Genomic DNA, 19,710 nt, shown 5'->3' on the forward strand with positions numbered 1-19,710 from the left:
AGGACAAGGCAAAGTTTGTACCTTGGGGAAGTTTTTAACCTAAGCTGGTAAGAATAAGCTTAGGGGGTCTTTCATGCAGGTCCCCACATCTGTACCCTAGAGTTCAGTATGGGGAAGGAACCTTGACACACATACACATCTACAAATGCATCCCCTAAAATACCCATCCATCGCCACACACATCCATCCACCCTACCATCCATCCATCCATCCATCCATCCTTCCACAAACACATTCACCCACCCTTCTATCCCTCCATCCCTCTCTATATATCCACATTTCTCTTTCTATCCATCCATTACCATTCCCTCCATTCATCAATCCCTCTATCCATCCATCCAACCAAATCGAAGCACTCCATCCATTCCTCCGCACACACCCCCATCCATCCCCATACACACTCATCCATTTGTCTATCACCATACCACCTGTCTGTCCAGCCACCTATGCATCCATCACCATATGCAACACAGTCCTTATGGCTGCCAGTATCACCTGCCAAAAGGGTTACACGTACATACACGTACACCTCAATGCGTGCATCTCCAAAAACAGACATCCATCCCCATACACATCCGCCCACCTGCCTGTCCCTCCGTCCATCTCCATAAACATCCACCCACCTGCCTGTCCGTCCCTCCATCCCCATAAACATCCGCCCACCTGCCCATCCACCCATCCATCCCCATACACATCTACTCCTCTATCTATCCGACCATCCCCTCCATCCATCCATCCACCCCTGCCGACAGCCATTCACCTACCTTTGTATTCATCCATCTGTCCCCATACACATCTGTCCATTCACTCAACCTGCCCCATAGACATCCACCCATCCACCCACCCATCCCCATCCACACTTTTCTCTCTACCCACTAAATGCCCGCAGTCTGCTTCTGGAGGTTGGAGGTTTGGAAGAATCTTCCTGTGAATGTCCCAGCCCAGTGTTTGGCGTCCATGTCACGCTGCAAAGCAAAGGGGGCGGGAGGGAAGGGGCCAGCACCCCCGGGAGCAGCCGCTGACCTGTGACGGTGTCGGTGGAGACGGGGCCGAGGCGCTTGCGGCCGGAGATGCCATAGAGGTTGAACTTGTATCGGCGGGAGGGGGCCAGGTTGGTGACCGTGACCGTGCGGGATCCCCCGTCCACGGGCAGCGCCTGGGGTTTACCCTCCGCGTCCTTGTACTGGAGGAGGAAGGAGTCAAAGTCCCCGGCCTGGATGGTCCAGGAGAGCAGGGCGGAGTCGTGGGTGACGTCGGAGGCCGAGAGCTCCCCCAGGCTGGGCTGGAGGGTGGGTTCCTTCTCCCGCGGCGCCGCGGCTGGAACAGAGAGAGGGGGATGAAGGGCGCAGCCAGGGTGGGAGGCAGCTCACTCGGTCCTTGTGGGCCTTCATTATTCCTAGGCCAGAGGGGATCTGCAGAGAGGATTAGCGGGGGAGGGTGCAGGGAACCCACAGACCGGCCCCAGGACACAGCCGGATCCTCCTGCTGGGAAGGAGAGCTGGGGACAGATAGACGGACGGGGCATGTCTGCAAAGAGCATCCCACGTTCCCCGGTTCCCCACAGCCATCCTGCCTCCGTCACAGGGTTGGCCCAGAGTGACCGGCACATACCATGGTGACGGCTGAGCTGAGACAGGAGGAGAGAGGGGGAAGGAAGAACAAACAACAGAGAAAGAGAAGGGGGTGAACCAAAGTCACCAACGTCAATGGAAAGATCCCCATTGACACCCATCCATCTCCGGACATTCCTCATCCATCCCTCCATCCATCACCATACACATCCATCCATCACTACACCGTAGGTCTATCCATCCATGCATCATTCACCTTACCCACCTAGCCTTTCTTGCTGACAATACGACCTAGCCACAGAGTTACACAGACACATCTACCACTGAATCCCCTAAAACACCCATCAATGCCCACACACATTGACCCACCCTACCGTCTGTACGTCCATCCATCCATCCTTCCATCCATCCATCCATTCATTCACAAACACATCCACTCATACTTCTGTCCATCCACCCGTGTACACATCTGCCCCCCTTTCTATCTGTAAGTCTGTCCATCCATCATCCGCATGCACATCCATCCACCCTCCAGACAGCCATCCCCATTCATATCCGCACACCCACTCATCCATCTATCCATCCACCCCTGTAGACAGCCATTCATCTACCTTTGTATTCATTCATCCATCCCCATACGCATCTGTCCATTCACTCAACCTGCCCCATAGACGTCCATCCATCCATCCCCATCCACACTCCTCTCTCTACACATTGAATGGCCGGCTTTCTATTTCTGGATGCTGGAGACCTGGAAGCATCTTCTTGTAAATGTCTCGGCCCCGTGGTTGGCGTCAGTGTCACCCTGCTCACCTGTGACGGCGTCGGTGGAGACGGGGCCGAGGCGCTTGCGGCCGGAGATGCCGTAGAGGTTGAACTTGTATCGGCGGGAGGGGGCCAAGTTGCCGACGGTGACCGTGCGAGATCCGCCATCCACAGTCAGTGCCTGGGGTTTGCCCTCCGCGTCCTTGTACTGGAGGAGGAAGGAGTCGAAGTCGCCGGCCTGGACGGTCCAGGAGAGCAGGGCGGAGTCGTGGGTGACATTGGAGGCCGAGAGCTCCCCCAGGCTGGGCTGGGGGGCAGGTTCCTCCTTCCGTGGTGCTGTGGCTGGAACAGAGAGAGGGGGGTGAAGGGGAAAGCCAGGGTGGGGGATGGCTCACTGGGACCTTGGGGGGCCAGGTTATTTCTAGCCAGAGGGAATCTGCAGGAAGGATTAGTGGGGGGAGGGTGCAGGGAGCCCCAAGGACTTGTCCCAGGACACAGCCGGATCCTGCTGCTGGGAAGGAGAGCTGGGGACAGACAGAGGAACGGGGCATGTCTGCAAAGAGGATCCCACATTCCCAGGTTCCCTGCAGCCACCCCACCTCCGTGGGAGGGTTCAACAGAGAGTGACCGGCACAAACCTCGGTGAGAGCTGAGTTGAGACAGAGGGAAGGAAACAGAAACGAGACAGAAAGAAAAGGAGGTGAACCAAAGCCACCAATGTCAACGGATGACACCCATGCAGCCCCAGACACTCCTCCATCCATTCCTCCATCCCCATACACATCCATCCATCCATCCATCGGTCCATCGCTATACCATACGTTCCTCCATCCATGCATCTATCACCTCACCGACCCTGTCCTTGTAGCTGATAATGCAACCTAGCCACAGAGTTACAAAAATACAGGTACCCATGAATCCCCCAAAACACCCATCCAACCACTCTACCGTCTGTACGTCCATTCATCCATCACCAGACCCGTCCACCCAGCCTTCTGTCCATCCGTCCATCCACCACTTGCCATACACACACGCACCAGTCTGTCTGTCCATCCATTCCCCTATGCATCCGCTCACCTGCCCGTCCATCCATCCATCCATCCATCCATCCCCCTACACATCCACCCACCCACCCACTCATCTGTCCATCCCCATATATATCCATTCTTCTATCTATCCATCCATTACCATCCCCTCCATCCGTACATCCATCCATCTCTATCCACCATCATAGACAGCCATCCATCTACCTATTAATTCATCCATCCACCCCATACACATCTATCAATTCATGGAGGCTAGGTCCATCAATGGCTATTAGCCAGGATGGGCAGGGATGGTGTCCCTAGCCTCTGTTTACCAGAAGCTGAAATGGGCGACAGGGGATGGATCACTTGGTGATTCCCTGTTTTGTCCATTCCCTCTGGGGCACCTGGCATTGGTCACTGTCAGAGGACAGGATTCTGGGCTAGATGGACCTTGGTCTGACCCAGTAGGGCCATTCTTATGTTCTTATCCATTCACTCAATCTGTCCTACACACATCCATCCAGCTGTCTGTCTATCCATCCATCCATCCACGCATCCATCCCCATCCACACTCCTCTCTCTACCCATTGAATGGCCGGCAATCTGCTTGTGGAGGCTGGAGGATTGGAAGTGTCTTTCTGAGAAGGGCTCGGCCCAGTGGACGGCGTCTCTGACACTGGAAAGCAAAGGGGGCAGGAGGGGACGGAGCTGGCACCCCTGGGTCCAGCCGCTGACCTGTGACGGCGTCGGTGGAGACGGGGCCAAGGCGCTTGCGGCCGGAGATGCCGTAGAGGTTGAACTTGTATCGGCGGGAGGGGGCCAGGTTGGTGACGGTGACCGTGCGGGATCCCCTGTCCACGGGCAGCGCCTGGGGTTTGCCCTCCGCGTCCTTGTACTGGAGGAGGAAGGAGTCAAAGTGCCCGGCCTGGACGGTCCAGGAGAGCAGGATGGAGTCGTGGGTGACATTGGAGGCTGAGAGCTCCCCCAGGCTGGGCTGGGAGGCGGGTTCCTTCTCCCGCGGCGCCGCGGCTGGAACAGAGAGAAGGGGGTGAAGGGTGCAGCCGGTGTAGAGTCAGCTCTCCAGGTCCTTATGGGGCCGGGTTATTCCTAGCCTAATGGGATCTGCAGAGAGGATTAGTGGGGGGGAAGGTGCAGGGAAACCACAGACCAGCCCCAGGACACATCCAGATCCTGCTGCTGGGAAGGAGATTTGGAGACAGAGAGATGGATGGGGCATGTCTGCAAAGATGATCCCACATTCCCAGGTTCCCGGCGGCCACCCCGCCTCCGTGGAGGGGTTGGGCGAGAGCAACCAGCACAAACCACGGTGAGAGCTGAGCTGAGACAAAAGAGGAGAGAGAGGGAAGGAAGAACAAATGAGAGAGAAAGAGAATGGGGTGAACCAAAGTCACCGTCAGTGGAAAGATCCCCACTGACACAAAATCATCCCCAAGCACTCCTCCATTATCTGCATATACACCCATCCATCCATCCCTCCATCTCCATACATACCAACTCATCCATCCACCCCCATACCATATGTCCATCCATCCATACATCTATCAACTTACACACCCTGTCCTTATTGCTGAAGATCCTTTCATGGCTTGAGAACTGCTTAAAAGACAGGGAACAAAGGGTAGGAATAAAGGGTCAATTTTCAGAATGGAGAGGGGTAACTAGTGGTGTTCCCCAAGGGTCAGTCCTAGGACCATTCCTGTTCAACTTATTCATAAATGATCTGGAAAAGGGGTAAACAGTGAGGTGGCAAAGTTTGCAGACGATACTAACCTGTTCAAGATAGTTACGACCAAAGCAGACTGTGAAGAACTTCAAAGAGATCTCACAAAACTAAGTGATTGGGCAACAAAATGGCACTGAATGACCGGAACCCAGCTTGTGGAGGCCGGGGGCTTGGAGGCCTGGCCCTGTGGTCGGCATCCCTGACACTGCAAAGCAAAGGGGGCGGGAGGGGACAGAGCCGGCGCCCCGGGTCCAGCTGCTGACCTGTGACGGCATCGGTGGAGACGGGGCCTAGGCGCTTGCGGCCAGAGATGCCGTAGAGGTTGAACTTGTAACGGCGGGAGGGGGCCAGGTTGGCAACGGTGACCGTGCGAGATCCCCCGTCCATGGGCAGCGCCTGGGGGTTGCCCTCCACGTCCTTGTACTGGAGGAGGAAGGAGTCGAAGTCCCCGGCCTGGACTGTCCAGGAGAGCAGGGCGGAGTCGTGGGTGATGTCGGAGGCCGAGAGCTCCCCCAGGCTGGGTTGGGGGGCGGGTTCCTCCTCCCGCGGTGCCGCGGCTGGAACAGAGAGAGCGGGGTGAAGAACGCGGATGGGATGGGAAATGGCTCACTGGGGCCATGAGGGGCTCGGTAATTCCTAGCCAGAGGGGATCTGTAGAGAGGATTAGCAGGGACAAGGTGCAGGGAGCCCCAAGGACCGTCCCCAGGACACAGCTGGTTCCTGTTCCTGGAAAGGAGAGCTAGGGACAGAAAGATGGATGGGGCATGTGTGGAAAAAGGACCCCACTTTTCCGGGTTCCCCGCAGCCAGCCCACCTCCATGGACTGGTTGGCCCAGAGCGATCAGTACAAACCTCAGTGAGAGTTGAGCTCAGACGGGAGGAGAGGGGGGAAGGAAGAACAAATGAGAGAGAAAGAGAAGTGGGTGAACCAAAGCCTCCAGCATCAATGGAAAGATCCCCGCTGACACCCATCCATCCCCAACCACTCCTCCATCTGTTCCTATACACACCGATCCATCCCACACATATCTACCCACCTTTCCATCCATCCATCCACCCCCATACATCTCTACCCAGGTGTGACGAAGCGGGACTGTCCTTAATGTTTCCTCTGAATATTGTGGGGGTGCCTCAGTTTCCCCTAGGCAGTTCTTAAGTCTCTAGGGGATGGGATAAGGGTGTATGATCGTTGCAGAGCCCTAGAGGGCAGGTGTCTGCAGGGGTCTGGACACAGAGAATGGCCGACACCCTGTTTCCTGGCAACTGATGGCCTGGGCCCTTCCCCCCTGCAAGGTGAGAGCGAAAGGGTTGGAGAACAAAGGAATCCGGCGCCCTCCTGGCCCGGGAAAGGGACAAAGCCCAGAGGAGGGGGGCTGGAGGGAGTTTCAGTTTGGGGCTGGCTGGCTGGCTCACTGCCCCCCAAAATGGACCCAGCTGAGGGGTCCTGTTCTCTGCACCTACAAGCTCTGTGTTAGACCATGTTCCTGTCGTCTAATAAACCTCTGTTTTACTGGCTGGCTGAGAGTCACGTCTCACTGCGGAGTTGGGGGGCAGGACCCTCTGGCTTCCCCAGGACCCCGCCTGGGCGGACTGGCTGTGGGAAGCGCACGGAGGGGCAGAGGAGGCTGAATGCTCCGGGGTCAGACCCAGGAAGGTGGAAGCCGGGTGAGCTATGTGTCCTGCAGACAGGCTGCTCACAGGGAGGAGACTTCCCCAGAGTCCTGCCCAGCTTCGTAGGGAGCAGTTCCCGAGCATCGCCCAGGGACTCCGTGACACCAGCCTTCTATCCATCCCTCCATCCACCCCCATACATATCTTCCCACCTGCCCATCCATCCATCCATCCCCATACGAATCCATTCCTCTCTCTACCCATTGATGACCATCCCCTCCATCCCTCCATCCACCCCTGTAGACACCCATTCATGTACCTATCTGTTCATCCATCTGTTTACATACACATCATTCCAGTCACTCAACCTGTCCCATGCACACCCATCCAGCTGTCTGTCTGTATATCCATCCATCCATCCATCCATCCATCCATCCATCCATCCATCCATCCATCCATCCATCCATCCATCCATCCCCATGCCTATCCACTCTCCTCTCTATCCACTCTCTTCTCTAACCAGGAGGCTTCGAAGCATCTTCTTGGGAATGTCCTGGCCCAGTGTTCAGCATCCACGTCACACTGGAAAGTAAAGGGGGCCGAAGGGGACAGAGCCGGCGCCCCCGGAGCAGCCACTCACCTGTGACAGCGTCGGTGGAGACGGGGCCGAGGCGCTTGCGGCCGGAGATGCCGTAGAGTTTGAACTTGTATCGGTGGGAAGGGGCCAGGTTGGCGATGGTGACGGTGCGAGATCCCCCATCCACGGGCAGCGCCTGGGGTTTGCCCTCCGCATCCTTGTACTGGAGGAGGAAGGAGTCGAAGTCCCCGGACTGGACGGTCCAGGAGAGCGGGATGGAGTCGTGGGTGATGTTGGAGGCCGAGAGCTCCCCCAGGCTCGGCTCGGAGGCGGGTTCCTCCTCCCGTGGCTCAGCAGCTGAAACAAAGAGGAGGGTAAGGGCATGGTTGGGGAAGAGGGCGGCTCACCAGGTCCTTGGTGGGCCGGACTGTTCCTAGCCAAAGAGGATCAGCAGAGAAGATTAGTGGGATGAGGGTGCAGGGAGCTCTCGAGACCAGCCCCAGGACACAGCTGGATCCTGCTGCTGGGAAGGAGAGCTGGGGAGAGACAGATGAACGGGGCATCTCTGCAAAAAGAATCCCACATCCCCGGGTTCCCTGAAGGCGTCCATGGAGACGTCGGCCCAGATCAACCGGCACAAACCACGGTGAGAGCTGAGCTCAAATGGGAGGAGAGTGGGGGAAGGAAGAACAAATGAGAGAGAAAGAGAAGGGGGTGAACCAAAGCCACCACCATCAATGGGAAGATCCCCTTTGACACCTATCCATCCCCAACCACTCCTCCATCCATCCCTGTACGCACCCATCCATCCACCCGTCCATGCATGCATCACCACACCCAACCCAGCCCTTGTGGCTGCTGGAACTACCTGGCAGAAGGGATACACATACACCTCTACCCGTGCATCCCCCAAAACCCCCATCCACCCCCATTCATATCTACCCACCCTTCCGTCCATCCATCCATCCTCCCCCATACATGTCTACCCGTGCTTCCCCCCAAACCCCCATCCACCCCCATTCATATCTACCCACCCTTCCGTCCATCCATCCATCCTCCCCCATACATGTCTACCCGTGCTTCCCCCCAAACCCCCATCCACCCCCATACATATGTACCCACCCTTCCGTCTGTCCGTCCCACCATCCATCCATCCACTCCCATACATATCTACCAACCCTTCCGTTTGTCCGTCCATCCACCCCATACATATCTACCCGTGCTTCCCCCAAAACGCCCATCCACCCCCATACATATGTGCCCACCTTTCTGTCTGTCCGTCCCTCCATCCATCCATCCACCCCCATACATATCTATGCACCCTGCCATCTGTCTGTCCGTCCATCCACCTCCATACATAACTACCCACTCTTCTGTCAGTCCATACCTGAATCCACCCCGCTACATATCTACCCAGCTTTCTGTCCATCCATTCATCCATCCCCATACATATCTGCCCACCTGCCCGTCCATCCATCCTTGCCGCCCCCATACATATCCATTCCTCTATCTACCCATCGATGACCATCCCCTCCATCCCTCCATCCAATCCTGTAGACACACATCCATGTACTTATCTGTTCATCCATCTGTTCCCATACACATCATTCCAGTCACTCAACCTGTCCCATCCACACCCATGCAGCTGTCTGTCTGTCTATCCATCCATCCATCTATCCACCCCCGTGCCTATCCACTCTCCTCTCTATCCACTGAATGGCCGGTAATCTAGTAGTGGAGGCAGGAGGCTTCGAAGCATCTTCTTGGGAACCTCCTGGCCCAGTGTTCGGCGTCCACGTCACACTGGAAACCAAAGAGGGCCGAAGGGGACAGAGCCGCGCCCCCGGAGCAGCCGCTGACCTGTGACGGCGTCGGTGGAGATGTGGCCGAGGCGCTTGCGGCCGGAGATGCCGTAGAGGTTGAACTTGTATCGGCGGGAGGGGGCCAGGTTGGTGACGGTGACAGTGCGAGATCCCCCATCCACGGGCAGCGCCTGGGGGTTGCCCTCCGCATCCTTGTACTGGAGGAGGAAGGAGTCGAAGTCCCCGGACTGGACGGTCCAGGAGAGCAGGGCGGAGTTGTGGGTGACGTCGGAGGCCGAGAGCTCCCCCAGGCTGGGCTGGGGGGCGGGTTCCTCCTCCCGTGGCACCGCGGCTGGAACAAAGAGGAGGGTAAGGGCATTGCTGGGGTGGAGGGCGGCTCACCAGGTCTTTGTGGGGCCGAGCTGTTCCTAGCCAAAGGGGATCAGCAGAGAAGATTAGTGGGATGAGGGTGCAGGGAGCCCTAGAGAGTAGCCCCAGGACACAGCTGGATCCTGCTGCTGGGAAGGAGAGCTGGGGACAGACAGATGAACGGGGCAACTCTGCAAAGAGGATCCCACATCTCCAGGTACCCTGCAGCCACCCTGCCTCCATGGAGGGGTCGGCCCAGATCAACCGGCACAAACCACGGTGAGAGTTGGGCTGAGACGGGAGGAGAGAGGGGGAAGGAAGAACAAATGAGGGAGAAAGAGAAGGGGGTGAACCAAAGCCACCAACATCAATGGAAAGTTCCGCATTGACACCCATCCATCCCCAACCACTCCTCCATCCATCCCTGTACGCAGCCATCCATCCACCCGTCCATGCATGCATCACCACACCCAACCCAGCCCTTGTGGCTGCTGGAACTACCTGGTGGAAGGGATACACATACACATCTACCCGTGTATCCCCCCAAACCCCCATCCACCCCCATTCATATCTACCCACCCTTCCGTCCATCCATCCATCCTCCCCCATACACATATACCCACCCTTCCGCCCATCCATCCATCCATCCACCCCCATACACATCTACCCACCCTTCCGTCCATCCATCCATCCACCCCCATACACATCTACCCACCCTTCTGTCCATCCATCCATCCTCCCCCATACACATCTACCCACCCTTCCGTCCATCCATCCATCCACCCCCATTCATATCTACCCACCCTTCCGTCCATCCATCCGTCCTCCCCCATACACATCTACCCACCCTTCCGTCCATCCATCCATCCTCCCCCATACATGTCTACCCGTGCATCCCCCAAAACCCCCATCCACCCCCATTCATATCTACCCACCCTTCCGTCCATCCATCCATCCTCCCCCATACATGTCTACCCCTGCTTCCCCCAAAACCCCCATCCACCCCCATACAAATGTACCCACCCTTCCGTCCATCCATCCATCCACCCCCATACATGTCTACCTGTGCTTCCCCCAAAACCACCATCCACCCCCATACAAATGTACCCACCCTTCCGTCCATCCATCCATCCTCCCCCATACATGTCTACCCATGCTTCCCCCAAAACCCCCTTCCAGCCTCATACAGATTTACCCACCCTTCCGTCTGTCTGTCCATCCATCCACCCCCATACATATCTACCCACCCTTCCGTCTGCCTCGGTTTCTATCCATCCCCATACATATCTACCCACCCTTCCGTCTGTCCTTCCACCCGTTCACCCCCATGTATACACACCCATCCATCCATCCATCTACCCTCATACATAGAATCATAGAATATCAGGGTTGGAAGGGACCTGAGGAGGTCATCTAGTCCAACCCCCTGCTCAAAAGCAGGACCCATCCCCAATTAAATCATCCCAGCTAGGGCTTTGTCAAGCCTGTCCTTAAAAACTTCTAAGGAAGGAGATTCCACCACCTCCCTAGGCAACGCATTCCAGTGTTTCACCACCCTCCTAGTGAAAAAGTTTTTCCTAATATCCAACCTAAACCTCCCCCACTGCAACTTGAGACCATTACTCCTTGTCCTGTCCTCTTCCACCACTGAGAATAGTCTAGAACCATCCTCTCTGGAACCCCCTTTCAGGTAGTTGAAAGCAGCTATCAAATCCCCCCTCATTCTTCTCTTCCGCAGACTAAACAATCCCAGTTCCCTCAGCTTCTCCTCATAAGTCATGTGTTCCAGACCCCTAATCATTTTGGTTGCCCTTCGCTGGACTCTTTCCAATTTATCTACATCCTTCTTGTAGTGTGGGGCCCAAAACTGGACACAGTACTCCAGAGGAGGCCCCACCAATGTCGAATAGAGGGGGACAATCACGTCCCTCGATCTGCTCACTATGCCCCTACTTATACATCCCAAAATGCCATTGGCCTTCTTGGCAACAAGGGCACACTGCTGACTCCTATCCAGCTTCTCGTCCACTGTCACCCCTAGGTCCTTTTCTGCAGAACTGCTGCCTAGCCATTCGGTCCCTAGTCTGTAGCGGTGCATTGGATTCTTCCGTCCTAAGTGCAGGACCCTGCACTTATCCTTATTGAACCTCATCAGATTTCTTTTGGCCCAATCCTCCAATTTGTCTAGGTCCCTCTGTATCCTATCCCTGCCCTCCAGCGTATCTACCACTCCTCCCAGTTTAGTATCATCCGCAAATTTGCTGAGAGTGCAATCCACACCATCCTCCAGATCATTTATGAAGATATGGAACAAAACCGGCCCCAGGACCGACCCTTGGGGCACTCCACTTGACACCGGCTGCCAACATCTCTACCCAGACTTCCGTCTGTCTGTCCATCCATCCATCCCCATACATATCTTCCCACCTGCCCGTCCATCCATCCATCCCCATACGAATCCATTCCTCTCTCTACCCATCGGTGACCATCCCCTCCATCCCTCCATCCACCCCTGTAGACACCCATCCATGTACTTATCTGTTCATCCATCTGTTTCCATACACATCATTCCAGTCACTCAGCCTGCCCCATGCACACCCATCCAGCTGTCTGTCTGTATATCCATCCATCCATCCATCCACCCCCGTGCCTATCCACTCTCCATTGAATGTATTGAATGGCCGGTAATCTGGTAGTGGAGGCAGGAGGCTTCGAAGCATCTTCTTGGGAACCTCCTGGCCCAGTGTTCGGCGTCCACGTCACACTGGAAAGCAAGGGGGGCCGAAGGGGATGGAGCCGTTCCCCCAGAACAGCTGCTTACCTGTGACGGTGTCGGTGGAGACGGGGCCGAGGCGCTTGCGGCCGGAGATGCCGTAGAGGTTGAACTTGTATCGGCGGGAGGGGGCCAGGTTGGCGACGGTGACGGTGCGAGATCCCCCATCCACGGGCAGCGCCTGGGGGTTGCCCTCCGCATCCTTGTACTGAAGGAGGAAGGAGTCGAAGTCCCCGGACTGGACGGTCCAGGAGAGCAGGGCGGAGTTGTGGGTGACGTCGGAGGCCGAGAGCTCCACCAGGCTGGGCTGGGGGGCGGGTTCCTCCTTCCGTGGCACCGCGGCTGGAACAAAGAGGAGGGTAAGGGCATTACTGGGGTGGAGGGCGGCTCACCAGGTCTTTGTGGGGCCGGGCTGTTCCTAGCCAAAGGGGATCAGCAGAGAAGATTAGTGGGATGAGGGTGCAGGGAGCCCTAGAGAGTAGCCCCAGGACACAGCTGGATCCTGCTGCTGGGAAGAAGAGCTGGGGAGAGACAGATGGACAGGGCATGTCTGCAAAGAGGATCCCACATCCCCGGGTTCCCTGCAGCCACCCCGCCTCCATGAAGGGGTCGGCCCAGATCAACCGGCACAAACCTCAATGAGAGTTGGGCTGAGACGGGAGGAGAGAGGGGAAAGGAAGAACAAACCAGGGAGAAAGAGAAGGGGGTGAACCAAAGCCACAAACATCAATGGAAAGATCCCCTTTGACATCCATCCATACCCAACCACTCCTCCATCCATCCCTGTACGCACCCATCCATCCACCCGTCCATGCATGCATCACCACACCCAACCCAGCCCTTGTGGCTGCTGGAACTACCTGGCGGAAGGGATACACATACACATCTACCCGTGTATCCCCCAAAACCCCCATCCACCCCCATTCATATCTACCCACCCTTCCGTCCATCCATCCATCCACCCCCATACATGTCTACCCGTGCTTCCCCCAAAACCCCCATCCACCCCCATACAAATGTACCCACCCTTCCGTCCATCCATCCATCCTCCCCCATACATGTCTACCCGTGCTTCCCCCCAAACCCCCATCCACCCCCATTCATATCTACCCACCCTTCCGTCCATCCATCCATCCACCCCCATACATGTCTACCCGTGCTTCCCCCCAAACCCCCATCCACCCCCATTCATATCTACCCACCCTTCCGTCCATCCATCCATCCTCCCCCATACATGTCTACCCGTGCTTCCCCCAAAACCCCCTTCCAGCCCCATTCATATCTACCCACCCTTCCGTCCATCCATCCATCCTCCCCCATACATGTCTACCCGTGCTTCCCCCAAAACCCCCTTCCAGCCCCATACATATTTACCCACCCTTCCGTCTGTCTGTCCATCCATCCACCCCCATACATATCTACCCACCCTTCCATCTGTCCTTCCACCCGTTCACCCCCATGTATACACACCCATCCATCCATCCATCTACCCTCATACATCTCTACCCAGACTTCCATCTGGCTGTCCATCCATCCATCCCCATACATATCTGCCCATCTGCCCATCCATCCATCCATCCATCCCCATACAAATCCATTCCTCTCTCTACCCATCGATGACTATCCCCTCCATCCCTCCATCCACCCCTGTAGACACCCATCCATGTACTTATCTGTTCATCCATCTGTTTCCATACACATCATTCCAGTCACTCAGCCTGCCCCATGCACACCCATCCAGCTGTCTGTCTGTATATCCATCCATCCATCCATCCACCCCCATGCCTATCCACTCTCCATTGAATGTATTGAATGGCCGGTAATCTGGTAGTGGAGGCAGGAGGCTTCGAAGCATCTTCTTGGGAACCTCCTGGCCCAGTGTTCGGCGTCCACGTCACACTGGAAAGCAAGGGGGGCCGAAGGGGATGGAGCCGTTCCCCCAGAACAGCTGCTTACCTGTGACGGTGTCGGTGGAGACGGGGCCGAGGCGCTTGCGGCCGGAGATGCCGTAGAGGTTGAACTTGTATCGGCGGGAGGGGGCCAGGTTGGTGACGGTGACGGTGCGAGATCCCCCATCCACGGGCAGCGCCTGGGGGTTGCCCTCCGCATCCTTGTACTGAAGGAGGAAGGAGTCGAAGTCCCCGGACTGGACGGTCCAGGAGAGCAGGGCGGAGTTGTGGGTGACGTCGGAGGCCGAGAGCTCCACCAGGCTGGGCTGGGGGGCGGGTTCCTCCTTCCGTGGCACCGCGGCTGGAACAAAGAGGAGGGTAAGGGCATTACTGGGGTGGAGGGCGGCTCACCAGGTCTTTGTGGGGCCGGGCTGTTCCTAGCCAAAGGGGATCAGCAGAGAAGATTAGTGGGATGAGGGTGCAGGGAGCCCTAGAGAGTAGCCCCAGGACACAGCTGGATCCTGCTGCTGGGAAGGAGAGCTGGGGAGAGACAGATGAACGGGGCATGTCTGCAAAGAGGATCCCACATCCCCGGGTTCCCTGCAGCCACCCCGCCTCCATGGAGGGGTCGGCCCAGATCAACCGGCACAAACCACGGTGAGAGTTGGGCTGAGACGGGAGGAGAGAGGGGGAAGGAAGAACAAATGAGGGAGAGAGAGAAGGGGGTGAACCAAAGCCACCAACATCAATGGATAGATCCCCATTGACACCCATCCATCTCCAACCACTCCTCCATCCATCCCTGTACGCACCCATCCATCCACCCGTCCATGCATGCATCACCACACCCAACCCAGCCCTTGTGGCTGCTGGAACCCCCTGGTGGAAGGATTACACATACACATCTACCCGTGTATCCCCCAAAACCCCCATCCACCCCCATTCATATCTACCCACCCTTCTGTCCATCCATCCATCCATCCACCCCCATACATATCTACCCACCCTTCCGTCCATCCATCTATCCATCCTCCCCCATACATATCTACCCACCCTTCCTTCTGTGCGTCCATCCATCCCCTCCAATACATATGTACCAACCCTTCCATCCATCTATCCATCCACATCCATACATATGTACCCACCCTTCTGTCGTTCCATCCACATGTATCCACCCTTCCATCAGTCCATTCACCCATCCCCATTCCTCTATCTCTCCATCGATGGCCATCCCCTCCATCAATCCATCCACCCATGTAGACACTCATCCATCTAACTATCTGTTCATCCATCTGTTCCCATACACATCATTCCAGTCACTCAACCTGTCCCATGCATATTGATCCAGCTGTCTGTCTGTCTGTCTATCCATCCATCCACCCATCCCTATCTACTTTCTTCTCTCTATCCATTGAATGGCCAGCAGTCTAGTTATGGACGGACGGACCACTGGACTGACAGATGGACTTGGGGATGGACGGATGAGTGGACAGGTGGATGGATGGATGGATGGACGGATGCTCTCGTCCCTCCATGCTGCTTCCACACTCCAATCCTTGCTGCTTTCCCTCCTTTGCTCATCCTCCTCTCTCATTTCCTTGGAAACATCTTCTTGGGAAGGTCCAGTGGTCAGTGTCCCCACCACACTGCAAAGCAAAAGGGGCACAAGGGGAAGGGGCCGGTGCCCCGGGTCCAGCCACTGACCTGTGACGGTGTCGGTGGACACGGGACCAAGGCGCTTGCGGCCGGAGATGCCGTAGAGGTTGAACTTGTATCTGCGGGAAGGGGCCAGCTTGGTGATGGTGACCGTGCGGGATCCCCCGTCCACGGGCAGCGCCTGGGGTTTTCCCTCCGCGTCCTTGTACTGGAGGAGGAAGGAGTCGAAGGTCCCGGCCTGGACGGTCCAGGAGAGCAGGGCGGAGTCGTGGGTGACGTCGGAGGCCAAGAGCTCCCCCAGGCTGGGCTGGGGGGTGGGATCTGCTGGTGCTGGCAGGGAGAGGGCAGGAGGGATGGTCCCATCAGTTCTGGGTCAGGGTGTGGGGTAGGGGAAGGGGAGTGGAGAAGTGGGGTGGGATCGCTGAGTGTATCTGCCCCGCGTCTGTTTGCCATCTTTCCCATGCCATCACTTTGGTTCTCTCCCCACATCACTGCCGTGAGCGATTCGTCCCTTTTCCTTTCTCCCTGCCACACTCCCACCGCGCCTTGCTTCCGGTCACGGCCCGTCCCTCCCTCAGGCTCCTGCCCTTCCCGGCCACTGTCCCTTGTCGCTGTCTCCTTCTTCCTCTCCTCCACGCTGTCAGCCGGTCTCCCCTTTCCCCCAGCACGTTTCTCTTTAGTCTGTCGCGCTTCCTACTGTCACCGTCGCCTGCGGTCACCACCCCCCCCAGTCCCTTCACTCGTTTCCCTTCTTCTGTTTCTTTCCTTTGTCCCTTTCTTCCCTTCACCCTCCGTCCATCGGCACACACCTCCCTTTCTCTGCCACCTTCTTTCTGTTTTCCTACGGGGGCCGCTCCTTGCTCCCTCCCTGCCTCGTTGAAGGGGAGTGGGGGCTGGTGGGTTAGGGCAGGGGGGCCGGGAGCCAGGACTCCTGAGTTCTCTCCCAGCTTGGGGAGGTGAGTGTGGGCTGGTGGGTTAGAGCAGGGGGGCTGGGAGCCAGGACTCCTGGGTTCTCTGTCTGGCTCTGGGAGATGAATGGGGGCTGGTGGGTTAGAGCAGGGGGGCTGGGAGCCAGGACTCCTGGGTTCTCTGTCTGGCTCTGGGAGATGAATGGGGGCTGGTGGGTTAGAGCAGGGGGGCTGGGAGCCAGGACTCCTGGGTTCTCTGTCTGGCTCTGGGAGATGAATGGGGGCTGGTGGGTTAGAGCAGGGGGGCTGGGACCCAGGACTCCTGGGTTCTCTGTCTGGCTCTGGGAGATGAATGGGGGCTGGTGGGTTAGAGCAGGGGGACTGGGAGCCAGGACTCCTGGGTTCTCTGTCTGGCTCTGGGAGATGAATGGGGGCTGGTGGGTTAGAGCAGGGGGTCGGGAGCCAGGACTCCTGGGTTCTCTGCCCGGCTCTGGGAGGGGAGTGGGGGCTGGTGGGTTAGAGCAGGGGGTCGGGAGCCAGGACTCCTGGGTTCTCTGCCTGGCTCTGGGAGGGGAGTGGGGGCTGGTGGGTTAGAGGAGGGGGGGCTGGGAGCCAGGACTCCTGGGTTCTCTGCCTGGCTCTGAGAGGGGAGTTGGGGTTAGTGGGTTAGAGCAGGGGGGGCTGGGAGCCAGGACGCCTGGGTTCTCTGCCTGGCTCTGGGAGGGGAGTGGGGGCTGGTGGGTTAGAGCAGGGGGGCTGGGAGCCAGGACTCCTGGGTTCTCTGCCTGGCTCTGGGAGGTGAGTGGGGGCTGGTGGGTTAGAGCAGGGGGGCTGGGAGCCAGGACTCCTGGGTTCTCTGCCTGGCTCTGGGAGGGGAGTGGGGGCTGATGGGTTAGAGGAGGGGGGGCTGGGAGCCAGGACTCCTGGGTTCTCTGCCTGGCTCTGAGAGGGGAGTTGGGGTTAGTGGGTTAGAGCAGGGGGCTGGGAGCCAGGACGCCTGGGTTCTCTGCCTGGCTCTGGGAGGGGAGTGGGGGCTAGTGGGTTAGGGCAGGGGGGTCGGGAGCCAGGACTCCTGAGTTCTCTGCCCGGCTCTGGGAGGGGAGTGGGGGCTGGTGGGTTAGAGCAGGGGGGCTGGGAGCCAGGACTCCTGGGTTCTCTGCCCGGCTCTGGGAGGGGAGTGGGGGCTGGTGGGTTAGGGCAGGGGGGTCGGGAGCCAGGACTCCTGGGTTCTCTGCCCGGCTCTGGGAGGGGAGTGGGGGCTGGTGGGTTAGGGCAGGGGGGCTGGGAGCCAGGACTCCTGGGTTCTCTGCCCGGCTCTGGGAGAGGAGTGGGGGCTGGTGGGTTAGGGCAGGGGGGCTGGGAGCCAGGACTCCTGGGTTCTCTGCCCGGCTCTGGGAGGTGAGTGGGGGCTGGTGGGTTAGAGCAGGGGGGCTGGGAGCCAGGACTCCTGGGTTCTCTGCCCGGCTCTGGGAGGTGAGTGGGGGCTGGTGGGTTAGAGCAGGGGGGCTGGGAGCCAGGACTCCTGGGTTCTCTGCCTGGCTCTGGGAGGTGAGTGGGGGCTGGTGGGTTAGAGCAGGGGGGCTGGGAGCCAGGACTCCTGGGTTCTCTGCCTGGCTCTGGGAGGGGAGTGGGGGCTGATGGGTTAGAGGAGGGGGGGCTGGGAGCCAGGACTCCTGGGTTCTCTGCCTGGCTCTGAGAGGGGAGTTGGGGTTAGTGGGTTAGAGCAGGGGGTCGGGAGCCAGGACTCCTGAGTTCTCTGCCCGGCTCTGGGAGGGGAGTGGGGGCTGGTGGGTTAGGGCAGGGGGACTGGGAGCCAGGACTCCTGGGTTCTCTGCCCGGCTCTGGGAGGGGAGTGGGGGCTGGTGGGTTAGGGCAGGGGGGCCGGGAGCCAGGACTCCTGAGTTCTCTGCCCGGCTCTGGGAGGGGAGTGGGGGCTGGTGGGTTAGGGCAGGGGGGCTGGGAGCCAGGACTCCTGGGTTCTCTGCCCGGCTCTGGGAGGGGAGTGGGGGCTGGTGGGTTAGGGCAGGGGGGTCGGGAGCCAGGACTCCTGAGTTCTCTGCCCGGCTCTGGGAGGGGAGTGGGGGCTGGTGGGTTAGGGCAGGGGGGCTGGGAGCCAGGACTCCTGGGTTCTCTGCCCGGCTCTGGGAGGTGAGTGTGGGCTGGTGGGTTAGAGCAGGGGGGCTGGGAGCCAGGACTCCTGGGTTCTCTGCCCGGCTCTGGGAGGGGAGTGGGGGCTGGTGGGTTAGAGCAGGGGGGCTGGGAGCCAGGACTCCTGGGTTCTCTGCCCGGCTCTGGGAGGGGAGTGGGGGCTGGTGGGTTAGGGCAGGGGGGCCGGGAGCCAGGACTCCTGGGTTCTCTGCCCGGCTCTGGGAGGGGAGTGGGGGCTGATGGGTTAGAGGAGGGGGGGCTGGGAGCCAGGACTCCTGGGTTCTCTGCCTGGCTCTGAGAGGGGAGTTGGGGTTAGTGGGTTAGAGCAGGGGGCTGGGAGCCAGGACGCCTGGGTTCTCTGCCTGGCTCTGGGAGGGGAGTGGGGGCTGGTGGGTTAGGGCAGGGGGGCTGGGAGCCAGGACTCCTGGGTTCTCTGCCCGGCTCTGGGAGGGGAGTGGGGGCTGGTGGGTTAGAGCAGGGGGGCTGGGAGCCAGGACTCCTGGGTTCTCTGCCCGGCTCTGGGAGGTGAGTGTGGGCTGGTGGGTTAGAGCAGGGGGGCTGGGAGCCAGGACTCCTGGGTTCTCTGCCCGGCTCTGGGAGGGGAGTGGGGGCTGGTGGGTTAGGGCAGGGGGGCTGGGAGCCAGGACGCCTGGGTTCTCTGCCCGGCTCTGGGAGGGGAGTGGGGGCTGGTGGGTTAGGGCAGGGGGGTCGGGAGCCAGGACTCCTGGGTTCTCTGCCCGGCTCTGGGAGGGGAGTGGGGGCTGGTGGGTTAGGGCAGGGGGGTCGGGAGCCAGGACTCCTGGGTTCTCTGCCCGGCTCTGGGAGGGGAGTGGGGGCTGATGGGTTAGAGGAGGGGGGGCTGGGAGCCA

General features: G+C 58.7%; 1 protein-coding gene across 1 annotated transcript in view; it reads right to left on the reverse strand.

Moving 5' to 3' along the window:
• Positions 1–19,710, reverse strand: part of TNXB (tenascin XB) — an 89,975-nt gene that overhangs the window by 55,941 nt on the left and 14,324 nt on the right. The window contains 9 exon segments of the mRNA XM_078848394.1: positions 1,024–1,317; positions 2,385–2,678; positions 4,100–4,393; positions 5,372–5,665; positions 7,360–7,653; positions 9,157–9,450; positions 12,289–12,582; positions 14,197–14,490; positions 15,834–16,153. Of these exon segments, the coding sequence (XP_078704520.1) occupies positions 1,024–1,317; positions 2,385–2,678; positions 4,100–4,393; positions 5,372–5,665; positions 7,360–7,653; positions 9,157–9,450; positions 12,289–12,582; positions 14,197–14,490; positions 15,834–16,153 (2,672 nt within the window).

The sequence above is a fragment of the Lepidochelys kempii genome, chromosome 14, assembly GCF_965140285.1.
Source record: "Lepidochelys kempii isolate rLepKem1 chromosome 14, rLepKem1.hap1, whole genome shotgun sequence".
Taxonomy (NCBI): domain Eukaryota; kingdom Metazoa; phylum Chordata; order Testudines; family Cheloniidae; genus Lepidochelys; species Lepidochelys kempii.